General features: G+C 41.6%; 1 protein-coding gene across 1 annotated transcript; it reads right to left on the bottom strand.

Annotated features, from left to right (window-relative positions):
• Nucleotides 1-547: 547 nt before the first annotated feature.
• LOC122108548 (cytochrome P450 4X1-like) lies at nucleotides 548-24202 on the bottom strand. The gene is made up of 12 exons (XM_042680524.1): nucleotides 24015-24202; nucleotides 22858-22999; nucleotides 21170-21214; nucleotides 19711-19838; nucleotides 16155-16282; nucleotides 15914-16068; nucleotides 10097-10197; nucleotides 8719-8909; nucleotides 5744-5877; nucleotides 3620-3684; nucleotides 1747-1829; nucleotides 548-906 (listed from the first exon to the last, which is right to left on the bottom strand). The coding sequence occupies exons 1-12, from the start codon at nucleotides 24189-24191 to the stop codon at nucleotides 741-743; spliced, it is 1515 nt and encodes a 504-aa protein (XP_042536458.1). The 5' UTR covers nucleotides 24192-24202; the 3' UTR covers nucleotides 548-740.
• Nucleotides 24203-26260: the final 2058 nt, after the last annotated feature.

Below are 26260 nucleotides of genomic sequence, written 5' to 3'. Positions count from 1 at the left end.
TACCTTTTACTTGTGTAACTCTGAACTACTTAAAAAAGAAGATAACTAGGTATTCACATGTGATCCTAGCGATTCAGGAAGTTGAGATCCTGAGGATTCAGCCTCCAAGTCAGCTCAAATAGAAAAGTCCAGGAGATTCCATCTCCAAAACAAACAAAACAAAACAACAAACAAACAAACAAACAAAACCCTGGGCTTGCCAGGTGCCAGTGGCTCACACCTGTAATCCTAGCTACTCAGGAGGTTGAGCTCTGAGGATCTCAGTTCAAAGCCAGCCTGGGCAGGAAAGTCAGTGAGACTCTTATCAGAAAACCAGAAGTGGCACTGTAGCTCCAGTGGTAGACTACTTGCCTTGAGCTGAAAAGCTGAGGGACAGTACCCAGTTCCAGAGTTCAAGCCCCAAGATACACAAAGAAACAACAAAAAACTGGGCTTGAGGCATGGCTCAAGTGGTAGAGCACCAGCAAGACAGCCAAGTAAGTACAAGGCCCTGAGTTTAAGGCCTAGTACTCAAAAGAGAAAGAAAAATAAATTGAAGTCTCTCAAAGTCACAGGGAAACAGATCTAGATGTCACCTGTGTTGCCTGGAAATGGGTTTGTGTAGCTCTTTCTTTAGTTATGTCCAACTCTCCCACCTCTGACTTTCCCCCCACAGCATGGCTCCTCTATATTTGCTTGGACCATTAGCTGTCATCTCTACTTTCAAACCAAATACAGACATGATCCCCTTGGGCTACCATTCAGAGTTTCTTCAGGTGCATATGGATTCCATGCTTGGGTTGGAGGACAATGTGGTGAGCAAAGGCGAGAGGCCTGGTGAAGTCTGGAGTGACTTTGAAGCGGAGCAGAGTCAAGGCGATGGCCACCTTTAACTCAGCCATGGCAAACTGCTGCCCAATGCAGCTCCTGCAGACAGTGAGGGAGAGACAGTGTCGCTTGAAGAAGTGATATTTCTTCTGACTCCTTAATAAATTTCTACAATAACAAGCCTGAGGTTCATTGTCTAGCAGTGAGTGTGTGTGTGTGTGTGTGTGTGTGTGTATGTACGCGCACGCACATGCGTGCGTATATGGGAGGGGGGCTGTCCTGGGGCTTGAACTCAGGGCTTGGGTCCTGTCCCTGAGCTTTTTGATTAAGGCTGGCACTCTACCACTTGACTCACAGCACCACTTCCAACTTTTTGGTGGTAAATTGGAGATAAGAGTCTCACAGGACTTTCCTGCCTGGGCTGACTTTGAACCATGGTGCCCAGATCTCAGTTTCCTAAGTAGCTAGGATTACAGGCATGAGTCCCCAGTACCTAGCTAGTGTAACAGCACTTTTGTACTAAATGTCTTAGAGACCTTTGGACTTTAGCCTTATTATTATTTCTACAAGAATACGGATTGGGAGGCTCCTAGGTGCTGCCCTCTCTAGGCAGCTGGAGTTATTGAGAGAACTGTTTCTCTTGCATTGTACGTACATGTACATGTGTGTGCGTGTGTGTGTGTGCTGCACTGAGCCTGTAAGCAATAAGCAATACTTACACTATGGGCTTGTTTTTTGAGGCATGTTACATAGGCTATGAAAGATGATAGAGTTGATCTTTGTGAGACTAGTTGACTTTTAGGAGCACTATGAGGGCCATACCTTATAAGAAGATGAGGTTCCAGGGAGGAATTTATGGAGCTGAGGGGATAGAGAGAATGAGCAATTTCTAACTAAACATCTTTATACATTTTTCAAACATCTTCAAATTATACTCACCTTGGTCCGGCTGAGAATGGTAAGAAGGCATAAGGATGTCTCTGGTCAGAATTCTCCTTGGTAAATCTCAGGGGGTCAAAGACCTGAAATGAGAAAGCAACCATACCTCATCCCCCAAAATGAACTCATTTCTTAATATACTATTTTGTGTTGATCAATAGAAACATGAACTACATATGTATTTACAAATATTATGATAGCCACATTCCAAAAAGATATTACTTTTAATAATAGTTATATAACAAAAAAGCCCTCTATTGTTCCAACATGGAGTCAACATAAATAATTACTAAGAATATATTTCACAGCCAGGCGCTGGTGGCTCAAACCTGTAATCCTAGCTACTCAGGAGGCTGAGTTCTAAGGATCACAGTTCAAAGCCAGCCTGGGCAGGAAAGTCTGTGAGACTTTTCTTTTTTTTTTTGGGTCCAGTCGTGGGCCTGAACTCTGGGCCTGGGCGCTGTCCCTCAGCTCTTCAGCTCAAGGCTAGTGCTCTACCACTTGAGCCACAGCGCCACTTCTGGCTTTTTTCTTTTTGCTTATGTGGTGCTGGAATCGAACCCAGGGCCTCATGCATGCAAGGCAAGCGCTCTACCACTGAGCCACCTTCCCAGCCCCTGTGAGATTCTCCAATAAACTACTACTCAGAAAAAGCCAGAAGAGGTGCTGTGGCCAACTGGTAGAGTGCTAACCTTGAGAAAAAAGACGTTCAGGGACAGTGCATAGGCAGAGTTTAAGCCCAGGACTAGCAACAACAAAAAAGAAAAAGAATATATTTCACGTTTTTTAATACTATGACTTCAAAATCAACACCTATTCTCAACTAGCCAAAATTTAAACGATCAGGAGCCACATATAGCTGGCAGCTGCTTTGTTGAACAATGTACCACTAGACCTGCAGACTTTATTGGAGTCCCTAGTTGACTTGTGTGCTAGCCAGATTAAAATATGGTGGCAAGAGCGATATTATTTTCATGTTGGAAGTAAGAATGCTCACCCACTTAGAACCAAGTCAAACAAAATGACATACAGTAGTCTAGCTTCCTATTTCATGTCACGATCATAAATTCCAGTGGCTATGTTAAGGAAAGCACTGGTACTTATGTTTTGAGTTGCGAGACCGTTGAATGAAGGAACTCAGGGTGACTACTTAGCTTCTCTTTACATGCCCAGAACTTCTTTCCTCTCTTTCTCAGACTATTCTAGGCTCCAGGAAACCACCTGTATGGTTTTCCATTGGGTTTGGAAAGGGCATTGGCCGAAGGGAAAGAGAGAGAATTTGGGGTCCTGATTCCTTGGCTTCTCTCTACCAGCTTGCTGTCTGAATCTCAACCACAGATCCTGGCTGATGGTCTTTTCTCTTGAAGCACTCCCTCCAGGTTCTGTCACCCTCCATCTTCTGTGAGTTACAGAAGGCCTAAAAGAAGCAAGCATTTCTGGAAGATATCTATTTGCTTCCCTTAAATCCTGTCCATAAACAATTCCTTTGCAAAGCACTATAATCAGTCAATTTAAGTGTGTCATCTTGTTCTATACAGCAAAGGAAAGGCTGAGTTGCCTGAATGACTCCATCAACTGTCACAGTTGTGTGGATATTTGGGTGAGTGGTTGGTACAGTTTGATAGATAAGTAGCTAAAATAGAGACTGGCTATTTAGAGCAGATGGTGGAACATTATGGCAATCTGGAGTACTTTATTTATCCAGGTAAAGTAGAATAGGGAAAGAAGACAGTTCCCATTATAAAGTTTGATACACTTTTGGTTATTATGTTGATTTTGGTTTGCTTTTTGTCATTTGCTTTAACTGTGGAGCTATCAAATCTTGAATTCTATATAGCCTTCCCTATATAGAAGGTCCAAGGAAGAGTCCTACCTTGGGGCTTTTCCAGACAGCAGGATTGTGGTGAAGACCCCAAATACTAAGAACCACGGTCATTCCTGAGGAAGGAGGGAAAGAAAAGAGAATGTGGGAGAGAGAGAAAATAGTGGGCTACTGCGATATAACTCTTCTGGTAAGGCTTTTCTTCTAAAAGGAAAGAGCTAGATCTTATCAGAGCTATGTGGAAAAGCACGTGCCACCAGGAAGGATGAAACTTGGGTCTGTAACCTTCATTTTTAATCTGTTTCCAATCTATTCAAGTCAGGGTCCTATTCTCTGGAACATTTGGTGTCTTTTCAACTGCTAGACTGTGTTGATGTCATGGCCACATTGAGAAATTACTGACGTATCTGTTAATAGACTAGAACACCCAGTAGACAGTATGGTTACCTAATATAGAACAGATCTGCAATTCCATTACAAAGACCCAGTGACTAATTTCTCTTGCTGTTGTTCATTCATGAAAGGTGGAGAATTCTGGGAAATATTTATGTGGGTTGGGATAAGAAGAGTTGGGTATAGTGGCTCAAGCTTGTAGTTCAAGCTACTTGGGAGGTAGAGATGAAGAGAATCATGGTTTAAGGTCAGTCTATGCAAAGGTTCATGAGATGTTATCTTAACCAATAAAAAGTTAGGTAGCATGGCAAGTGCTTGTCACCCCAGTTACTCAGGAAATGTGAATAAGAGGATCCTGGTCCATGGCCTGAGTACAAATGTGAAATACTATTAGAAAAATGAAAGCAAAAATGATCCAAGTAGCAGGGCACCTGCTTGGTAAGTACAAGGTCTTGATCTCAAACCCCAACACTGCAAAAGAGAAAGAAAGAAAGAAAGAAAGACAGACAGACAGACAGAGAGGGGGAGGGAGAAACGGAAGGAGAGAGGGAAGAATGAGGGAGGGAGGGGAAAAAGGAAGGAAAGAAGGAAAAAAGAAGGAAGGAAGGAAAGAAAGAAGGAAGAGGAGAGAGAATGTGAGCATCATTTTGGCACAGAAATAAGTCTGGTACATTAATTCAGGCTCTGTTAACACAGATACAGTAACAGTGACATGTTTGTCACAAGCAGATCTGTTATCTTATTCCCTAAGGCAAGTATTACTAGGACACAAAAAAAAGCAAGGGAAAGGCTGTCTCATGTAACCCTGCCTTCCCCTAGGTACACTGATCAGAAACCTGTATGTTCATGTCAATTAACCTCATCAGCACAATGGGATTCCTCCCATGGTTTTTTTTTTTTTTTTGCCACATTAGAAGGTTTGCTTTTTTGTGTGTCAGTCCTGGGGCTTACATTCAGGGCCTAGGTGGTGTCCCTGAGCTTTTTTGCTCAGGACTAGTACTCCACTACTTGAGCCATAGCTCCACTTCTGGCTTTTTGGTGCTTTAATTGGAGATAAGAATCTCATGGACTTTCTGTCCTGGTCTGGCTTTGAAGTATGATCCTCAGATTTCAGCCTCTTGAGTAGGATTATAAACATGAAACCAGCTCACATCAGAAAAATTTTTAAAAAGTGTTTATAAACATGTAAAGCATTATACAGGTATCTGTTAGGATTAAGATAATAACACTCATTTCCCATGAGTCTCATACTCAGCCTAACAAAGATGATCATAGAGACCATAGCTCACAATGAGAGAAATGCTGAGTGGGATTCTGTAATTGTGGATTCTGGGCCTAGCTTTACTACAACAGTCTATGTGGCCTGGGAATCACCAAAACTCACATCTGAAAAAGGAATTATCCTCTGAGTTCTTAGTACAAAGGCTAAGAAGCACACTTAGGAGCTAAACCCACCAATCATTGTCACTGTGGTCCCAAGAGTGGATCTCATGCTCTCTAGGAATTGGTTAGGAAAAAAAAATGGAAAAGACAGCCGGGCGCTGGTGGCTCACGCCTGTAATCCTAGCTACTCAGGAGGCTGAGATCTGAGAATCGCGGTTCAAAGCCAGCCCGGGCAGGAGAGACCGTGAGACTCCTATCTCCAATAAACCACCAGAAAACCGGAAGTGGTGCTGTAGCTCAAGTGGTAGAGCGCTCGCCTTGAGCTGAAGAGCTGAGGGACAGCGCCCAGGCCCAGAGTTCAAGCCCCACGACCGACAAAAAAAAAAAAATGGAAAAGACCTGCAGGCAAGGAACGTCCATCTGGGAAGACAAGAGGCTTGCTGAGTTCTCTGGAAATGGATGGGACTGGGGGAAGCAATCGAAACATCTCCTTGATGCACATTGTGGTGTACGACAGCTCATCCAGCTTGTCCCTATGAGGACAAGGAAAAGAAGAAGAGAGAAAGGGAGGGAGGGAGGGAAGAAAGGAAAAAGGGAGGGAAGGAAGGAGAGATTCAGACTCATCCACTTTGTAAATATTGGCATTTGTCTTTTTCCTAGAAAATGTCACCCTCAGGGGACAACTATTTTGCTATGCATTTCTGCAGTACATTATTGTTTATATGAATTATATTAGCTGAGGTCCCAGAGGTGAAGTCACCTGACACTGGCTAAGCTACTGGCAGAAGGGTTTGCTAAGGAGATTTCTTAAAACCAATGCTGTGAACTTAGCTCATCATATATAGGAAAAATATTTAAGAAATATTAAGGAATGGGGCTGGGAAGGTAGCTTAGTGGTAGAGTGCTTGCCTTGCATGCATGAGGCCCTGAGTTCGATTCCTCAGCACCACATAAGCAGAAAAAGCTATAAGTGGCGCTGTGGCTCAAGTGGCAGAGCACTAGCCTTGAGCTGAAGAGCTGAGGGACAGTGCTCAGGCCCAGAGTTCAGGCCCCACAACCGGCAAAAAAAAAATTAAGGAACGAAGATAGGAGACGAAAGAAGTTTGAGAGAGAGAGAGAGAGAGAGAGAGGAGAGAACCCATGATGTGAAGAGAATTGTCAATGCTGGAGTGCTGTGGACAGGCAGTAGGGTGTACTCCATGTTTAATGAAAAAAGAAAGGCTTTGTGACAGTCACTAAGGTGATCACACACATTCTCTTGGAGTTTGGGAAGCACAGGACAGACAAAGGCTGCAACTCAGAAGGGACAGAGGCAGCTGAGGGAAGACAAGAATATGGGGGTGTGTCCTATGGACGAGTATACTGGACAGAAGAGGGAGAACTCTGGAAAAGCTGGATAAAGATTCTGCCCAAAGACCAGAATTCTCATGTCCTGTGAATCACCATGGGGATGTTTTAGTGATGGAGTGATACCCACTAATGAACCCTGTGAGAGAATAGCCCAGAAGCTCTGGGCATGATCAAGAGCCAGCTCCCTTTTCCTCACCTCTTTTCTCCTTGTAATCATTTCTGGAAGGTTCATAATTTCTGAGCAGAGAAGGAGCTGGTTTGTAAGAATAAGTCAATGACAAACTCCTCACTCTGGCAACTTCCAGGCACAAAGAAATGCCCAGCTGCTACTGGAAGGGTTTGTTATTACATTAGGCTTCTGATTTAAGTGGATAGCAAGGAACTTCTACAAGACTCTCTCAAGGTTTTTGCCTCTTAATTGAAAAGAACTTGCCCAAGAGCAAGTTTGAAGTATCAGCAGAATAATGAATTTTTTTTCATTTTCACTTATTTATTTTTTACTGGTCCTAGAGCATTTATGCTCAAGGTTAGTGCTCTACCACTTGAGCTACAGTTCTACCTCTGGATTTTTGGTGGTTATTTGGAGATAAGAGTCTCATGGACTTTTCTGCTTGGGCTGGCTTTGAAGCAAGATCCTCAGTAGCTAGGATTACAGGTGTTAGCCACTGGTGCCCAGCAGTTGTTTTTGTTTTTGTTTTAATTTGCATTCTAGCCAGTCAGATGCCTTTGATTAAAAATGCATGTATTTGGTCTATTTGCCTAATTGTATTTCTAACACTTTTTGATTATGTATTTTGAATGCAGGCTTTGGCCACTCCTCAAGCAGAGGCTAAAAACAGGTAAAGCTGCTTATGATGGCACTTTGAATAATTAAATAAAACAATTGTATCCAGCTCAATCATTGTGCAAAAAGAAGAAAAGAATTTTGAGCCAACTTAGAAATGGCCTGAACAGAGATTCAAAGAGAGAAAGCTGGACAGCTTTCTTAGTAATTGCTCTTTGCAAGTATTTTTATTACTTGTCTAGAAAAACCATAATTTCTCAGAATACCACATAGAAATTTTACTAACTGTAACAATATGTACATGTTACAGAATGAAAACATATTTTGTTCTGTGGTATGTTTGTCTTTCTTTAAAGTACATGCAATTAACAGATCATCTGGGTATTTACTTTCTCAACTGCTAGAGACTTAAGTTACTACTTTTACTTTTTAGCTAAACAAGAATGAGAAAAGCAATCTGGGCACTGGTGCCTCATGCCTATAATCCTAGCTACTCAGGAGGCTGAGGGATCTGAGGATTATGGTTCAAAGCCAGCCCAGACAGGAAAGTCCATGAGACTCATATCTCCAATTAACCACGAGAAAACCAAAAGTAGAGCTGCTGCTCAAAGTGGTAGAGAAACTAGCCTTGAGCAAAAAAGTTCAGGCCCTAAGTTCAAGCCCTGTGGCTGCCCAGAGAAAGAGAGAGAGGGGGTGGTGGCAATATTTGACACATGAAGGCATCTACCCTAGTCAATGTTAAAATATCTAATTTATGTTGGAAGGTGATATTCAGTGTTTCCAAATTCAATGAGTGAATAAAAATGATTGCTTAGCTAGATAGGAGGACAGGGGCTCCCACTTTGTTTTTCTTATAGCAGCAGTAATTTCACAGCCAAGCACAGACAAAAGTACTTTTGTGAGGCACTGCCTGATCTGACAATGTACTAGAAGCCTATGGCAATCAACTCAGCATTGCACTTTGTAAGAACAGACACATCAGCCTCCTCTTTTCCAATGTGCCAGAGCTTGGGTAAAAGGAAGAAATGTGGTATTTTACACAGGATTGACTAGAAAAAAAATGACAGGAAATTTCTGGATGAGCACACTTCTTTTGCAAAAGACACGGGGGCAAATATGAGATTCTCTTGAGGAAGAATAGAAAAGTAGCCTGCCTTTTCTGCTTTCCCAAGCACATATCTTGAGGAGCTGCCATCACTAAGATAACAGGAAAAAAATAGTTCAGGGATGCAGATCTTACCAAGTGATGGAAGACCCATCCCCCAAGATGCTCCTGACTTCCTCCCGGCATTTCTCCTGGTGCTCAGGGTTCAGAGCCAGGCAGTAGAGGAGCCAGGATAGGCTGGATGCTGAAGCCTCATGCCCGGCCAACATGAATGTGGCCACCTCAGAGCGCAGGTCAGCCTCTGAGAAGCTGTCTTCATTTTCAGCCTAGGATGTACAATGGAGACGTTTTAATGAAATGTCAGCATACTGATGTTTGGAGGCACAAGTGAAATAATGGCTGTTGGGAAAATTTTCAGGTTTTAAAGAAACTTGATTTTAATTCAGTGCAGCAAACCGCAATGAGCCACACTGTTGTCTAGAGCTCAAAAAGGGAATCAATGTTAGATAAGAAAAGCAGATTTTTGCGAAGCAGGGCTTTTAATATTTCCATCAAAATATTTAGATGAAAAAATTTTCAGATTTTGCTAAATACATGTTTATTAGCTATAAGAACATGAAGATTAACAGTTAATAATTACAGTTCCCCATGGAGGTTTAGCCAGTGGTATACAGCACTTGGCTACAAATGCATAGCCTTAGGTTTGATTTCCAGAACTGACAAATAAACCCCACATATGTATGTACCTGCATTTATGTAGGTATATGTAGTTTATACACATATTGTTTATATATAACCATATATTAAATATAGTTATACATGTTTTCATCTACACACAAATACACACCTTTACATATATATATATGAACACTGACATTGTAAGTCCTACTACATGTGAATGAGTATGTTTTATTCAAGATCAACTAGGTTAGAGATTCATTCAGAGATCAATTAGAGCTTTACTCTTTGATAGTGGATTGTCACTTAATGCATGAATAGCCCTCCTTTTTGCTTGATAAAAAAGCCAGCATTTAATAATAAAGCAGTATAGGTGGGATTTATCATCACTTTAATTAAGAACTGACTGGCATTCTTCCATCTAGCATATCCAGATTAAAAATACCAGCTCCTCATTTTCATGTTTGCATGTATGACCCATTTCCTGGGTTTCTCTGTATTCCATGTACTATATTATAATTCTCCAATCCTGTCAAATAAGTAATTTAGTCATCACCGAATCCCTCTAGTGGAAGAATTGCAGAATTCACTCTACCCCAAATTGCATGGAGCCAATCTCTCCACAGTGCTGTTGTGCCAATACTGAGGTTTGAACTGGGGGTCTCATGCTCTTGGTTGGCTTTTTTGCCAAAGTCTAACACTCTACAACTTGAGCCACACCTTTACTTTCAAACTACTGTTACATTTAGTTGGCCAGTTTTGCTTTTGTCTTGACACCCCATCTCTACACAACGGACTAGCTGTTTGAGCAGATTTAAATATTTAGAACATTTACCTGTGCAGAAAGAATAATATCCAGAATATCCTGATCCTTCTGAGTGTTATCCTGCTTCATTCCAGTTCTGTGGGAATTTGTTCTTTCCTGAATTATCTTTTCTGAGAAAAATATATCTCAATTACCAAAGTGACGGCAAAGCCAATCCAAGTCAAATAAATTATGAACCAATGCAGGGCCTATGAATAGCTTCAACTTTTGCCTGCTTTCCAGAGGCCAGAGTTAGTCCATTACATTTAAATAGATTAATTTTCACAGATAGTTTATTTAGCTCAAATGTATGACATTTGAGAAAGTTGCAAAGATAAACAGAACTCATAAGGTAAATAGTTTATATTCAACAGGTAAGCAATATGATTTCAGATTATTTTCTTTCTCAGTTTAAAAATCTTCTCTTCATGGAAACCATTAAATAAAAATTCAAAACAAACAATTATTTGAAACTACCTTTTTCTACAGAAAGTAGTCCAAGTTTTCTCTCTTGGGGTGAATTTTTGTCACTCCATTTTCTATTTTGTCTAGCTTTTAAAAATAGGAGTAAAAGAAAAGCAGTGTATTATGGTTTTCAAAAACATTTTCTGTGTATCAAGAATTTTTTTCCTCCTCGCCAAGCCTTATTTTGTAAATTTGTGATTCCCACCCCCCCCACCCTTTTTTCCTGTTTAAAACTAGCTAATATTTACTTTGTGTGTGTGTGTGTGTGTGTGTGTGTGTGTGCTGGTCCTGGGGCCTGAACTCAGAGCCTGGACCCTGTCCTGAGCTTTTGTGCTCAAGGTTAGTGCTCACCCACTTGAGCCATGGCTGGCTCCACTTCTGGCTTTTTGGTGTTTAATTGGAGGTTGAGTCTCACACACTTTCCTGCCAGGTTGCTGAGCAAAGATCCTTAGATCTCAGCCTCCTGGGTAGCTAGACTTACAGGCACGAGCCACGGTGCCAAGCTTGTTGTTGTACCTTGCTAATTTTTGTATAGTTATTTTCTTTTGTATTATTTTTTATTATATTCTTTTTTTTAAGATGATTTTTCCCCATTAATGGCTTCATTTTAATTTTTAATGCTTTATGGGAGTAAGGTTGGGGCAAAACCTGGAATAGCCAACATAACATTAAAGAACCAAGCTAGAGGATTGATACTGCTCAACTCCGAGATTTACTCTAAAATTACAATAATCAAGGCAGTGTGCTATTGGTAAGGGAATTGGTGAACATATAAAAGGGTCTGAATAAAAAACATAGAACTATTCAAATAGAGTCAACTGGTCTGTGATTTAAAAGGACAAAGATACTTTTTCAACAAATGGGGTTACTAACTGGACATGCACAGAAAAAATCCAGACAATCTTCTTTCATCCAAAATTAACTTTAAACAGATCACACATTAATTTTTAATACAAACTTATAAACTTCCTAGAATAAAACATCAGAAAAAATCTAGTTTGGCAATGACTTTTTAGACACCATACCAAAAGCATGATTCCTGAGAGAAACGAACTTGTAAGCTGGACTTTATGAAAACTTAAAAGCTTTCATTCCACAAAAGGTTCTGTTAAGAGACAAGAAAGACAAACCACAGACTTGTATTGGATCAAGGACTGGTATCCAAAATTTCAAAATATCGGGGCTGGGAAGGTGGCTCAGTGGTTGAGTGCTTGCCTTGCATGCATGAGGCCCTGGGTTCGATTCCTCAGTACCACATAAGCAAAAAGAAAAAAGCCAGAAGTGGCGCTGTGGCTCAAATGGTAGAGCGCTAGCCTTGAGCTGAAGAGCTGAGGGACAGCGCCCAGGCCCAGAGTTCAGGCCCCACGACTGGACCTTCCCCCACAAAAAAAATAAAAAAAATTATATATATATATAAGGATTATTTTGTGTGTGTTGGTCCTGGGGCTTGAATTTAGGGCCTGGGTGTTGTCCCTCAGTTTTTGTGCTCAAAGCTAGCATTCTACCACAGGTCAACTTCTGGTACGCTCTCTCTCTCTCTCTCTCTCTCTCTCTCTCCCCTTCTCTCTCTCTCTTTTAGGTGATTAATTGGAAGTGAGTATCACAGACTTTCCTGTTTGAGCTGGCTTTGAACATCTTCAGATCTCATCTTCCTGAGTAGCTAGGATTACAGGCATGAAGCACTGGCACCCAGTGAAACTTTTTTTTTTTTTTTAAGACTTACACAATTTGGTCCAAATAAAAAAATGAGCATAGGATCTGAACAGACATCCTACCCAAGAAAATATGAAGATGGCAAGCAGGTATATGAAAAGATGCTCAAAACCATATGACATCATATGGCTAAAATCCCACATAGCAGTAATGCCAAATGTTGCCAGGGACAGGAACTCATGGTAGGAATGAAAAAATGATTTAGGCATTTTGAAAGACAGTGTGGCAATATCTTACAAAGTGAAACAAAATCTTAGCATGTCATCTAATAAATGTGTCCTTTGCTACTTATCCAAAAGAGCTGAAAACTGATGTCGACACAAATCCTGCACATAGGTGTTGTGTTGCTGCTAGCTTTGCTAATTACCCAAATAATTATAATTATCTAAACTCAAGATGGTTCCCAGTAGGTTAATGGGTGGTAACTTGTGGTAAATGCAGACAATAAGTTATTATGTAGTTAAAAAAAGAAATCAAGCCATGGAAACCTACGGAAGGAACCTTGAATGCATATTGCCAGATGGAAGAGGCAGTCTGAGAAGACTACACTGTGTATGATTCCAATGACATACATTATGGAAACAGAGAAAACATCAAGATAGAAAACAAAACAACCAACCAAACCAGGTGGTTTCCACAGGTTCACAGGGAGGGAGGTGAAATTAGTAAGTAGAGTATAGGTCAATGAAATTATTTTGTATAAGATCATAATAATGGAAATACAGTCACTATATCTTTCTAAAAGCCCTAGTGTGTACAACACAAAGAGTAAACTCTGAACTATGGCCTGTTGTCCATCGCAATGTACCAGTAGTAACAAAATAATTCTAACAATGTACCACAGTGATGCCACAGAAAAACTGTAATGGGGCGGGCTGAGGAGGCCCATAAGAGCTCTGTACTTTCTGCTCAAGTTTCTGATTGCCTAAAACTAATATAAAATTAACGTTTATCAATGTTAAGTGAAAACCTACAACGTCTCTCTCTGTTTTAGTCAGTCATGGGGCTTGAACTCTGGGCCTGGGCACTGTCCCTCAGCTCTTCAGCTCAAGGTGAACACTCTACCACTTGAGCCACAGTGCCACTTCCCCTACAAGGTCTCTTTAATTGAAACACTTTAATAAATAATAGACTAATGGAACAGAAGAGCAAATCCAGAAACAGATCCAAGTATATACATCAGGTTAGAATATGAATAAAGGGGTATGTCTCAAATCATTGGAAAAGAACATTTAGATGAAAACATGAAGAGATGACTGCATAACCATTTGGAAAAAAATGGATCAGTGCTTCATACCATAGAACACATAGGAGAGTCTCTAAGTAGATCAGACAACTCAATGCAAAAACAATAAACTCATACAGGAATTATTAGAAAACACAGATGAATATCTCTGTGACCGAGTTGTGGGGAAGTAGTTTTCAACTGGGGGGCAATTTTGACCCCAGGAGACATTCAACAATGTCTGGATGCATTCCTGTTTGCCACAACTGAAGAAATTCTACTGGCACCAAGCATGTAGATGTCAGAGGAGCAGCTAAGCATTTCACAAAGCTTCCCACAATAATTCAAGGTTATTAGGGTCAAGGGTTGGGAACCACCAGAATAGAGGACACTCTCCTCCTAATCCTTTGCATTAAAAAAAATCAGAATTGTATAGTACAAAGAAAATACAAAGAATTGTCTTATCAAGTCTTCTGTATCTGCTCTCAAATCCATTCCTGTTTGCTCCAACCAACTATCTAATATTGATATTTTTATGTGTGAGGATGGGGTCATAAAGCCTTACAATGCCTATCTTTATCTTAAATTTTTCTAAACTGCTTCTCTGAATGTCCTTCTTATAATATGTGTGTGTGTGTGTGTGTGTGTGTGTGTGAGAGAGAGAGAGAGAGAGAGAGAGAGAGAGAGAGAGAGAGAGAGAGAGAGAGAAAATTTTTGTCAGTGTATCTCTCCAACTTCCTGGGGGCAAAGGTAGTTGACAATAGTAACCCTACTTTATATTTAATGCATATTCAGTGTGGAGAATTGTTCCAGGTGCTCTACATTCAATAGCACACTCAATATCACCACAAAACCTAGGAGCAAGGTTCTATTTTATCCCCACTGAACTGATGGCAATGAAGCAAAGCAGTAAGTAAGCCAGTCCAATCATGTTGCCAATAAATGGTGAAGCTGATGAAGGATTGGCAGCTTCATATACTTTCTCTATTATGGCGTTCATGAAAAGAAATGTCAGATTGTGTTAGATATAATGTCACAAAAGTAATTTAAGATTTGTGGTTTACATCTCACTATTGTAAACATATTTTTGAATCAATCTACTTTTGATTACATATCCATGTCTACTCTTTCTCTGGATTCATTCCAATATCTCATGGGTATTTTAGCTTGTAATTACTACTGTAATCATTTTTACAAAAGCAACTTGCCATATGTACTTTGAAATTCTCAGTGGCTTCTTGTTAATTTATATTTATGTTTACTGCATATGATAAGTTTGTATATTGTATAGAAAAGTTCTGATATGATTAATGACTATTATGGATGCAGCAAGTGATAGGAATCTGCTTTGTTCTCATAACTCCATGCTGCTCCCATGGCCCACTGACCCATGGGACTTTCCTGATTCTCAGGAAAACTTCACCTCTGACTATTTTACTACCGCAGATCCTAACAGGACAGCTCAGACAATAAATCCTCAACAGGATTGGACAAAGACTTTGCAAAGAAGAGTCTGACCTCTTTCCTGGTCTCCTCTTCCAGCCCAATCGTTTTTACATATCCAAAGATGTTCTATGAAGTACTTGCCTCTCCCTTCTTGGCCTAATCATTTTATGTATCCAAAGATGGAATATTAAGGATTGACTCCCACCCTATTATCCCAGGTGCATACAGATGCCAGGCAAAACCTCAGGTATGTGCAGACATGCTTGATGTGCAGGCAGGGCAATCCACCTAAGTCTGGCTGTAAACATTCCATTGTGGGCCTAACTGAAAATCCTTTCGCTTCCCTAGGCTTTTTCCATTAACTTCTGCCTCCTTGCTCAAAGCTCATATAAGCCCGACCCCAAATCTACCCTGTGACACAACCTCCTAGACCATGGGAAAGTTGCTGCCCCTACCTGTTATGTCTCAATAAATAGGCCTAGCCTATTGAGAATAGAGTCCAGCCTATTCCGTTTTCCTTTCAACTCCATTTTTCTAACAGCAAACTTTTTTAAAGGTCTCAAGTTGCCATTTATTTGAGCACTGTCCTTGTCAAAGCTCTATGAAGAACAAAAATTTGGTCAGGTGCCAGTGGATCATGTCTAAAACTCCTAACTACTCAGCAGGCTGAGATCTGAGGATTGTGGTTCAAAGGCAGCCCAGGCAGAAAAGTCTGTAAGACTCTTATCTCCAATAAACTACTCAGAAAAAGCTGGATGTGGAGGTGTGGCTTAAGTGGTAGAGTGCTAGCCTTGAGTACAAAGAAGCTCAGGGACAGCGCCCAGGCAACTGAGTTCAAGCTCCAGGTCTGGCAAAAAAAAAAAGAAAGAAAGAAAAGAAAAAGAAAAATTCTTTCTTGTTCACATTAACTTCAATTAGTAACTTTCAGAGAGGTATAATGCATTCATAACAGTGCAAGTTTGGTCAAGCTCAAGCCCAAGAAATACCTGTTTATTTACCTGTGTATTGATGTAGCACTTTGGTTAACTCCTGGAAGTGATAGCCCTTAGGACTGAATTTGAAAATTATGTCATAATGATGCCAGAAATTGTATGAGCGATAAAATATAATTTTCCCAAGTTCCAATGTCACTTTTACATAAGAATCATGGGTGCTAGAAGATAAGAGTTGAATCAATGTGTTAATAACTAACTTAGATCATGATGAACAAATATCCTTTTTTGCTCTCCTGTCACTGACCTGTTTATCTGGCAGTTGGTCTCCTGGCTGAAAGCACATTTCATGATTATGTCCAGGGCCATCAGGTTGATATGTTCAAAAACCTCCACGGTTGTGTCATGAATGCTGCAAATCTTTTCCCACTTATCCTGGTACAGGAGATCAAGATCAGCATCAATGCCATCACCAATCTGCTTTTGTTTGCAGGCTCTTGTTTAACTTTGCCCTAATGGTCTAAAGGACACAGCCCTGACACACAGGAACCAAAGGTCAGAGAGTAAACAAGCCACTGTGCTTACTCTGGGCATGAAGGAGGGAAATATACACTCAGCTGAAAGAGAAAACCATGCAACAAACTGCACATCTGGAAAATGATCAATGATGACACAATTCTGCTTCCAAACAGACCAGAGGTCCATAGGACAATGGATCACCACTCCACCCCATAGGCTTTGTTTTCTTTCAGTCCTTAACATGCTAGGTACTCCCTCCCTACTCTCAGCCACCATAAGCACACTTTAAAAAAGATCTAAACATTTTCAAAAGACATCTTAGACTCAGAAATTGGGGACAGAGAGAAGGTAGGAGTGGTTGCATGGAGCTGGTTCACGGCCAAGCACAAACTGTCCAACCAGATTCCACAAAGACTTCCATGGTGCCGGAGCTGCTTTGCTTGACTTTTCTTTTCTTTTCTTTCTTTCTTTCTTTCTTTTTTTTTTTTTTTTGGGTCTGGTCGTGAGGCCTGAACTCTGGGCCTGGGCACTGTCCCTCAGCTCTTCAGCTCAAGGCTAGCGCTCTACTACTTGAGCCACAGCGCCACTTCCGGCTTTTTTCTTTTTGCTTATGTGGTGCTGAGGAATCGGACCCAGGGCCTCATGCATGCAAGGCAAGCACTCTGCCACTGAGCCACCTTCCCAGCCCTTGACTTTTCTTAATTCCACCAAACCCCCGTTATAAATGACAGTATCTCTTATGTAAAAATCTTTTGAGTAAAACACTGAAATTCTTAAATTCAGTTCAAACTCATAGACTGATAAAAACTTGAGAGACTGAATAAAAGGTGAAGGGTATTTTTAAAATGTTGCTTAGCCAAGTGCCAATGGCTCATGGCAGGAAAGTCCATAGACTCTGATCTCCATTTAACCACCAAAAAGCTGGAAGTGAGTTGTGGCTCAAGTGGTAGAGTATCAATCTTGAGTGACAAAAACAAGGGATTGTGCCCTGGTTCATAGTTCAAGTCCCAGTACAGCATACACACAACAAAACAAAACAAAATAAAAAGTTTACCTAAATGTTGACTTCTTAGTCAGAAGGATTCCATTCGAAAAGCTTAATATATATGCAGTACTGAACTAAAGGTTTGAATTCTAAGTAGAATTCACTTGCTAAGCAAGTGCTCTACTGCTTAGCCACCCCTTTTTATTTTAGTTTATTTTTCAGAGAGGGTTTCCAGCTCTTACCCAGGCCAGCCTCAGACCACAAGAGCCTCCTACCTCTACTTTCCAAGTAGCTGGGGTTATAGATAGGTACCACCACACTTGGATCTAACATATTTTTGATTAACATGTGATAGTTATACACATTAATGAGGTTCAGTGTGATATTTCTGTTCATAAACACAGCATGCTCTGATGGGTACAAGTAGAGAGTTTGGGAAAAATGAAAGGGAAGACATATGGGAGGAACTCAGGGAATTATGAGACAAGGAAGGCAGAAATGGCTCCTATAAATTGGAGGCAAAACTCAAACACAACCACTGGCACATAGGAAATTGCGCCAAACACTTAGCAATACCAGAATCAGAAGATGATACCGACACACCCCTTTCCCTCTGGCCTGTACCTGGAGCTCTCTAGTTTCTGCTTGAAGCATTTACATCCATGTTTTCACCACAAAACCAATAGGGATGAGATCTGCTCTTGTGAGCTTGGTTTTTAGGACCTAGCTGATGAACTGGTAACAGTAGTTCTTTGGGGGAACAGAGATTAGATTTGCCGATGAGAGTGGAGGAAATTTGACTTTGTGGAATTTGAAGTTTATGAAGAAACTATACTGTCTGGTATTATTATTATTATTGGCTAAGGGGCTTGAACTCAGAACCTGGGTTCTTTCTCTGAGCTCTTTTTGCTTGAGGCTAGTACTGTACCACTTTGAGCCACAATTCCACCTCTGGTTTTTGTGGTTAATTGGAGATAATAAGAGTCTCAAGGGGACTTTTCTGCCTGAGCTGGCTTCCAACTGTGATCCTCATATCTCAGTCTCCTGTTACATAAAATTTTTTTACGTAAAAAACTGACATTCTTAAATTGAGTTCAAACTAATAGTTATTGAATGTTAGGATTACAGGTGTGAGCCACCAGTACCCAACAACCATTTGGTTTTAAAAGAAATACAATTTAAAGATAAAAAAAACCAACAGCAAAATAAAGCTTTAGAATAAAACTCATTTCTAAATCAGAAGCCAGCCACCAGAATGCTCCTATGCACTGTCCTCTTGATCCTTTAGAAGGTACAGGACACTTCCTCAAGATCCTGCACCTGATACAAGAGGAAACTCAAATCTGTGAATCTACTAGAAACACTTATCCTTTGCTCAGTCCTTCCTGGCCATCAGAAAAGGCCATTTACTCTGCTTAGAATTCTCTCATCCATATTAGCTATGTAGGTAATTTCAGCTTATAGTTCAAGATAAATTTGAGTCTTAGACAGGTGCCCGTGGCTTATGCCTGAAATCTTAGCTACTCAGGAGGCTGAAATATGAGGATCACAGTTCAAAGCCAGCCTGGGCTGAAAAGTTCCCATGAGGCTCTTACTTCCAATTAACTACTAGAAAACTGGAAGTAGAATTGTGGCTCAAAGTAGTAGTGCACTAGCCTTGAGAAAAAGAGCTCAGGGATAGCTCCTAGGCCTGGAGTTCAAGCCCTATGACCACCACCAACAAAAATGTTGTCTTGTCTGAAGACTGAAGTTCCAACAGATGCTTTTGGCTTTTTATCAATCACATCATTTACTCTCTGAAACTTGCCACTTTGTACTTGGCTTACTGCCAGAGACTCTCAGAAATATCTTAGACATAGGGTCAGATTTATTTTCTTTCCCTCCCTCCTTCCTACCCTTCCTTCCTTCCTTCCTTCCTCCCTCCCTTCCTTCCTTCCCTCCTTTCCTGCCTCTCGGCCTAGATGCTACACCTAGTTATTTTTTGCTCAAGGCTAGCACTTTACTATTTGAGTCACAGCTCTACTTCTGGCTTTTTGGTGGTTAGATGCAGATAAGAGTCTCATGCACGTTCTTTCCTGGAATGGTTTCAAACTGACATCCTCAGATCTCAGCCTCCTGAGTAGCTAGGATTAGAGGTATAAGCCACTGATTCTTAGCCTTTTGTGTTTTCTTTTTTTTTTTTTTTAATCACCCAAACAGCACAGCAAATGCTTACGAAGATACTTACTACTCAATGCATATTTGTACGTGATTAATTTTTAGAAATTCTGATTTTCACTATTCACGAAATGAATGCCTATACAGGGCTGGTTGGAAGCATTTGCAGTGGCCCAGCACTCCATGTGCTCACTGCACTTACCAGCATTGTGTTCACAGAATGGGCTATTGCATCCACATATGTTTTTAGGGTATCACAATGGAATCCAGAAGTCAGTAAGCGACGGTGCTGGAACCACTTGGGCCCATCTAGATTCAGGAGTCCCTTTCCTTGAGAAATAAAAGGCACACAATCTCAAGGCATTTGATTATGTGAGAAGAAGAGGTTGAGATGAGGCACACAGACAGCATAGAGTGACTTGATGCACAGTCATCGTGAAATAGTGGAATGTTAAAGTGGTGCTTGCTGATTAAGATGGTGAAAGTCTTGACTGATGCCTGCATCTGGAATGGATATATTTAACACTGTGAGAAAGTTTCAAAGTCTGATGCGTTTGGAAGTCTGATGAGATGAAAATGCCAACCCTAAAAATCACAAATTATAACCTACGAGTCATTGAGGAAGTAACAACCTTCCTGACACTTAGTTTTCTCTGCAATCGAGTGTGACACTACCATGTAATGAGGATAAATGAAAGTGCATAGTCCCTCCTTAGTTCATGAAAGAAACTATACTCATTTCCTGTTCACTGAAAGCCAATACATAAGCCAAACTGTGAAAATGAATTTATCGAGAACTAGACAAGGATGTCCATTTGGTTCCCCGATTTCATCTTCGTGAGCTCTAGTTTGTTAATGGCACAGTTTGGAAATGCTAGGCAAGGTTAGTATCTTAATTGCCTATTGCCAGAATGATTATTAAGGATTTGGCTTTCAAAGAACTTTATGATCGACACACTCATTGAATGTTTACAATATACCAGGCTCATGGTGCATGGCTTTGTGCTATTACAAGACCAGCCATAACAGCATGTGCTAGAAATATGTGTTTCACTTATATCAAGCAGCCAAAACATTGACACTTATCCTCATTTTCAAAGCTGAGGAAATTGAGGCATGGAGAGATTAAATTGCTTCCCTTAAAATCACATTTGATCAGTCTATTGGGATAAGGGGAGGATTCAAATCTGTTGGAAATGGAGCCAGGAGCTTATATTCTTTCATTAAATTCTCTCCTGGTCAAACATAAATACCAATTACTTGACAAAAACCTTGCTTCATCTATTCACAAAATGTATTTTAGAGAAAGTTTCACTGATTGACATACAAAAATGGGAAGACTCCAAAAAGAAAGAACAAGAAAAAGAACTTCAGGAAACAAGAAAGACAAAAGAGTAAAATCAATTTGAAAAAAAGAGGAGAGGATCTCACATATGCTGCCTTGAAAATGGAACTGTGAAGAGACCAACAGATCAGGAGTCATTCCAGGATGCTTTGCTATTTTGACCTTTGAGCTCCCTTTGATCTTCTCCTAGATGATGTTCATTATAGATCTACCTTACTCTTCATGCTTTTGAGCTCAGATCTGAGTCTTTTCTGATTATTTTCAACAGAAAGGGGACTTGGGACAAGGGTAGATTACCTGTCTCATTGGCACATACCAAGACATGGTGTCATGAACTTGTGCAGGTACTGAGATTTAGGGTCTGCAGATTCAAACAGAAGAAACAGAAGGCAGTATTAGAGGAAACACTCTTTACCAGTTCAAGACAGGGAAGGTTTTTTCATTTGCTTGCATTTAGCCTGAACATTAAGCAAAAGGGAGCTAACATTTAGAGGCAGGGGAAAACTGTAAGTCTTGATTAAATTTCAGAGAATAGCAAGTCCTAGGAGGCAGAGAGGACCCATATTCAGATTCTCTTTTGGTTTCTACCTCTACCAAGAGGATCAGATTGCTGGAGGATTGCCAAGTTTCCAGAGCAGGAGTGCCTTGTGCAAGTGTCTTACAACTCTTGAGGTGAACTTGAGACATATCAGGAGGACTGAAAAACATAGAGATAAAGGCTGTTTCTTCTTACCAGGGTTTGTTTGTTTGTTTTTGTGCCGGTCCTGGAGCTTGAGCTCAGGACCTGGGTGCTATTCTTGAGCTTCTTTTGATCAAGGCTAGCACTCTACCATTTGAGCTCCAGATCTGGATTTTTGGAAGTTTATTGGAGATAAGAGTTTCACAGGCTTTCCTTCCTGAGCTGGCTTTAAGCCTCAAGCCTCAGATATCAGCCTCCTTAGTAGCTAAGATTACAGGCATGAGCTCCTGGTGCCTGGCTCTTACTAGGGTTTATAAAGGATACACAGAAGGGAAGATTAGAATATGAGATCTTAGCTAGGCATCGATGCCTCACACCTGTAATCCTAGCTTCTCAGGGGGCTGATATCTAGGGATCACCGTTCAAAGCCAGCCTGGGCAGGAAAGTCCGTGAGACTCTTATCTCCAATAAACCACTCAGAGAACCAGAAGTGACACTGTGGTTCAAGTGGTTGAGTGCTAGCGTTGAGCTGAAGAGTTGAGGGACAGTGACCAAGTTCAAGCCCCATGACCGACAAAAAAAAAAAAAGAATATGAAACTTTGATGAATAAAAGCTGGCCAGGGCTGGGAAGGTGGCTCAGTGGTAGAGCGCTTGCCTTGCATGCTCAAGGCCCTGGGTTCGATTCCTCAGCACCACATAAGCAAAAAGAAAAAAGCCGGAAGTGGTGCTGTGGCTCAAGTGGTAGAGTGCTAGCCTTGAGCTGAAGAGCTGAGGGACAGCGCCCAGGCCCAAAGTTCAGGCCCCACGACCGGATCCAAAAAAAACAAAAAACAAAAAAACAACAACAAAGTACAGCGTTGGCATTTAAAAAAAAAAAAAAGCTGGCCATTTTAGCTTTGTGCTATAAACTAGGCCATGATAGATGCTCTGAAATTGGATTGGATGACTCATGTCTCCCAAAAGAACAGAAAGGGAAACCAGCATGGATCATAATCAAGAGGTTGGACTGGTAAACGAACACTCTGGCAGCCAATGTTACATACTGAGCCAGCAGAGGGAGAGTCTTCTGATTTCCTCTGAACACAGAGTGGGGCTGGAAAACCCCTGGCCAGGCTGGGCTATGAAGAGCCCTAGGGCTAGGGAGAGACAAGAGTTTAGGGAGCATATGAAAATTTCCTTCACCTGGCTAGGATACCTGACCCATCTCTGTATTTACTCCAGGGTTTCTTAAAGACATAATACCAATTTTTGCTTCAGATCCTGCCTGTGGGTCATGAACATCTCTTCAAAGGAATAGGTTCCTGAGATTTGCTCCTTTTCTTACCTGTTCTGTTCAGAAGTGTCTTTGCATAGTCTGGGTCATAGATAAAGAAAAAGGCCTGGAAGGGCCCAATCCAGCAAGGGAAAGCACAAGGGTATTTTTCAACAATCTCATCAAGTTTCTCCATTGTATCTTCCTGAAGAAACTGCAATGTCAAAAAAATAAAAGAAATTAGAAAACTAGCAACACCATTCTTAGGTATCTATCTGAAGAGATGGAAGTCAGGAAACAATAGACACTTGCACACCCACATATACGGAAATGGTACTTGTAATATTGCTACAAGAGGGTAGGTATGTTTCCTATCACTATACTAGATATGAGTTCATAGTGCTGGGGATTTAACACTACTCACAGTGGTGGGTAACTGACAGGAATTGGTATAAAGTGATTCCAGGTTCCTTTCTTTTTCTGCAGGATAACTCCAAAGTGCACAGAGTTCTCCAGTGGGAGTAAGATTCAGTTACCTACAGCAGTAACCTGCTTGACAATGACTTGATGTGGTAGCCTTCCCATCCTCTCACCTGCCAAATCTGCCAAAATTACTCTTGCAAAAATAAACTGCTCGCTCTCAATCATTGTCTCATACCTAGTTCTGAAGAACTAAAACAAAGGTTAAATATAAAATGTTAAGAGAACTGCCAGGTGCTGGTGGTTCACACCTTTAATTCTAAGAGGCAGAGATCTGAGAGTCACAGTTCAAAGCCATCCCCTGAAGACAAATGGGAGAGAACATTATCTCCATCCAAATAACCAGCCCAAAGGTGGAAGTGGAGTGTGCCTCAAGTGATTGCCAGCCTTGAGCAAAAAGGCTAAGCAAGATCACAAGATTCTGCACAGGCACACAGGCGCTCTCTCTTACACACACACACCCCAAAATAAAACACTGTATGTGGAAGGCATTTTGCAATGTGGGATATGCAGAGATATGGGTGAGACACTGGAGACAGGCTGTCTCCAATTGCAGTTATACACCTGGCTTTCTTTTTCAAGGTCCAGGCTCTCTAGATCCATCCCAGCATCGCACTACTTCCTCTCCGTGCCCTTTTCCTGTAGGGCTGCGGGAGAGTCTCTAGAGAAAGAAGCTGAGCTGTCAGTGCCGGGCCCAGGTCCCCAGGAAGGGAAGGAAGCAGCCGCCTTGGCCCCTCCCTTCCATCTACCTTCTGGTGGCCATGGAACCAGTGGGTGGGCGGCGCGGGGAAGGGGCGCAGGTCCCAGAGCAGCCGCTGTCTCCTCAGGTAGAGCTTGATGGCCTGCAGCAGCGCCAGAGCCAGGCAGAACACCAGAGCCAGGTGCAAGGGCCGCGCCCAGCGCGTCTCCAGCCAGGAGGCCTCCATCGCTCTGCGGCGCGCTCTGAGCTCGGTGCACCAGAACGCCCGCCAGCAGCCCAAGGTGGGGGGTGGGGGGAAGGGGTGTACTGGGCGCGTGCGCTCTCTCTAGATCCTGGAGGAGAGGAGAGGAGAGGTTCTGGCTCTGCCCTCCCCTCCTCTGAGCCAGAGGAATCCCGGGAAGGAGGAAGGGCGAGGGGAGGGGCAGCTCAGTCCAGGAGAGGGGAAGCAGGCATGCTCTGGCTCCTGCATCTCTAATCCTTCATCCAAGGGACTGATTGATTCTCGCTTCAGGCCGATTTCTTAGAGCTGCTGGGTGTCAGACTCTCAATGGCAGAAGATTTGAATTTAGATTTTGAAATACTGTTCAAGCTGAGATAATTTTTTGTCTTCTTTGTAACAAATAAATGAGCTTCTTTTACCTACATCCTCCCTGGGATATTTCAAGCTCTTTGTATGAGGACAATGAACCCTAACTTGGGAAGACAGGCACAGCATCACACCAAATGTAGTTTTGTTATGCCCAGATAAGGATCCCCAAAGCTTGAGGCTGGACTCACCACGGTCACCAACGCAGCGGGTCAGAGTTGAGAGCCCCAACTTCCAGTTTAGCAAGGTTTTTATTGTGGTTACAGCAAGGGTAGGGGGTTACATTATTGGTTTACATTTAGTGAGTGAATCTTGTAACAATCTTATTGGCTAGCATGGCAGGCTTAAGCAGTAAACTATGTTAACTATGCTATCTTAAGAAACATCTGCAACTGTAGGTACCTTCCTGTCATCCGCTGATGGCTATTGCTAGGGGAGTTATGGGCAGAATGCTATTGGGACATTTCACAATTTTTCCAGGAACCTGAGTTCTTACTTTCTGTACAAGTTGTTACCATGGACACTTTCGGTACGGATACTTTCAGTAAAGGCCTTCAAAATGGATACTAAGTCCAGAATGGCTGTACTTTGGCTAAGGCCTCTCTTTCCCTCCTTCTCCCTCCCCTTCTCTAGTAACTAAGGGAGCCAATCATGGATCCCATATTTTCTATGGGTTGATACTGAGCCCTTAGTACCATCAACTGAACTGTATTGACTCGCTCTTTTATGAATGTGACCAATCTGTTGATTATGCAAGGTCCAATTGTGAGTAACAGAATTAACAGTATCAAAGGCCCTATTAGGGGAATAATCCATTGAGCCCGAGGGTTATATAGCCATCTGAAGTCCAGGTTGTTAACTGGGCATTTATGGAGTCCCTCACACAGTTTTTCTAAGGCCTTTACATTTTCTTCCACCAGTCCTGACTCTGATCACAGCTAACTTAATTTTATACCAGCTGTACTCATAAGCTCCAATTTTAAGACATACTCATACCATTTGCTACATAAACTTTCTGGGGTTTGTCTTCTTCCCTTTTTTACTCTGATACGAACATTTTAAGACAATCCTTACTTTTCAAATCCTTTCTTATCCCGGGGACCATTTTGCCCCCAATTCCTTTCCCAAGGCTTTCTTTACTACCCTCTTCTTTCCCTGAGTTTCTTTGCCACTTGAATTTAAAACTGCCCATTTTTTTTCCCCTTTGGCTTGTGGAACCAAGTTATCTCAGAACAGCCTCAAGGCACCACTGGGGTGGAGAAGCTTGCTAGATTTTAAGGCTAAGAGCAGGGCTGGGTCTCATTTCTCTACCTCCATTGATAAAAATCTCTGAACACAAGGTAGAAGGAGATGTAAGGGGTATGGTATTCTAGGCTCACACAGGGGCTAGTCTAGTGGGGTTACTACTTTAACACACACCCAGGAGGAAGCAGGTTATTACCATACCAGAGTCATACTAGGCTGTGACTACAGAGTGGATTTCCAGTCCCTATGCCCTGAAGTGCCTAAGGCCAGTGATGTCCTTGCCCCAATATCCACTGTGGGAGTAGAGAAGATTACTGGATATCATCAAAAGAATGTCCCACAAAGTCTTAGTTTTAGCAGACTCAAAGCAGTTTTCCACCGGGAAACAGTCTCTGGGGATGGAATCAGGCAAGAGTTCAGTCTACTTTTTCCATGGTGGAGGTGGTCCAGGTGACAATGTAGAT

This window comes from Dipodomys spectabilis, unplaced genomic scaffold (assembly GCF_019054845.1).
Source record: "Dipodomys spectabilis isolate Male_0828 unplaced genomic scaffold, ASM1905484v1 ptg000002l, whole genome shotgun sequence".
Classification (NCBI taxonomy): domain Eukaryota; kingdom Metazoa; phylum Chordata; class Mammalia; order Rodentia; family Heteromyidae; genus Dipodomys; species Dipodomys spectabilis.
The sequence above is the reverse complement of the archived record's forward strand: the minus strand, read 5'-3'. Positions and strand labels throughout refer to the sequence as shown.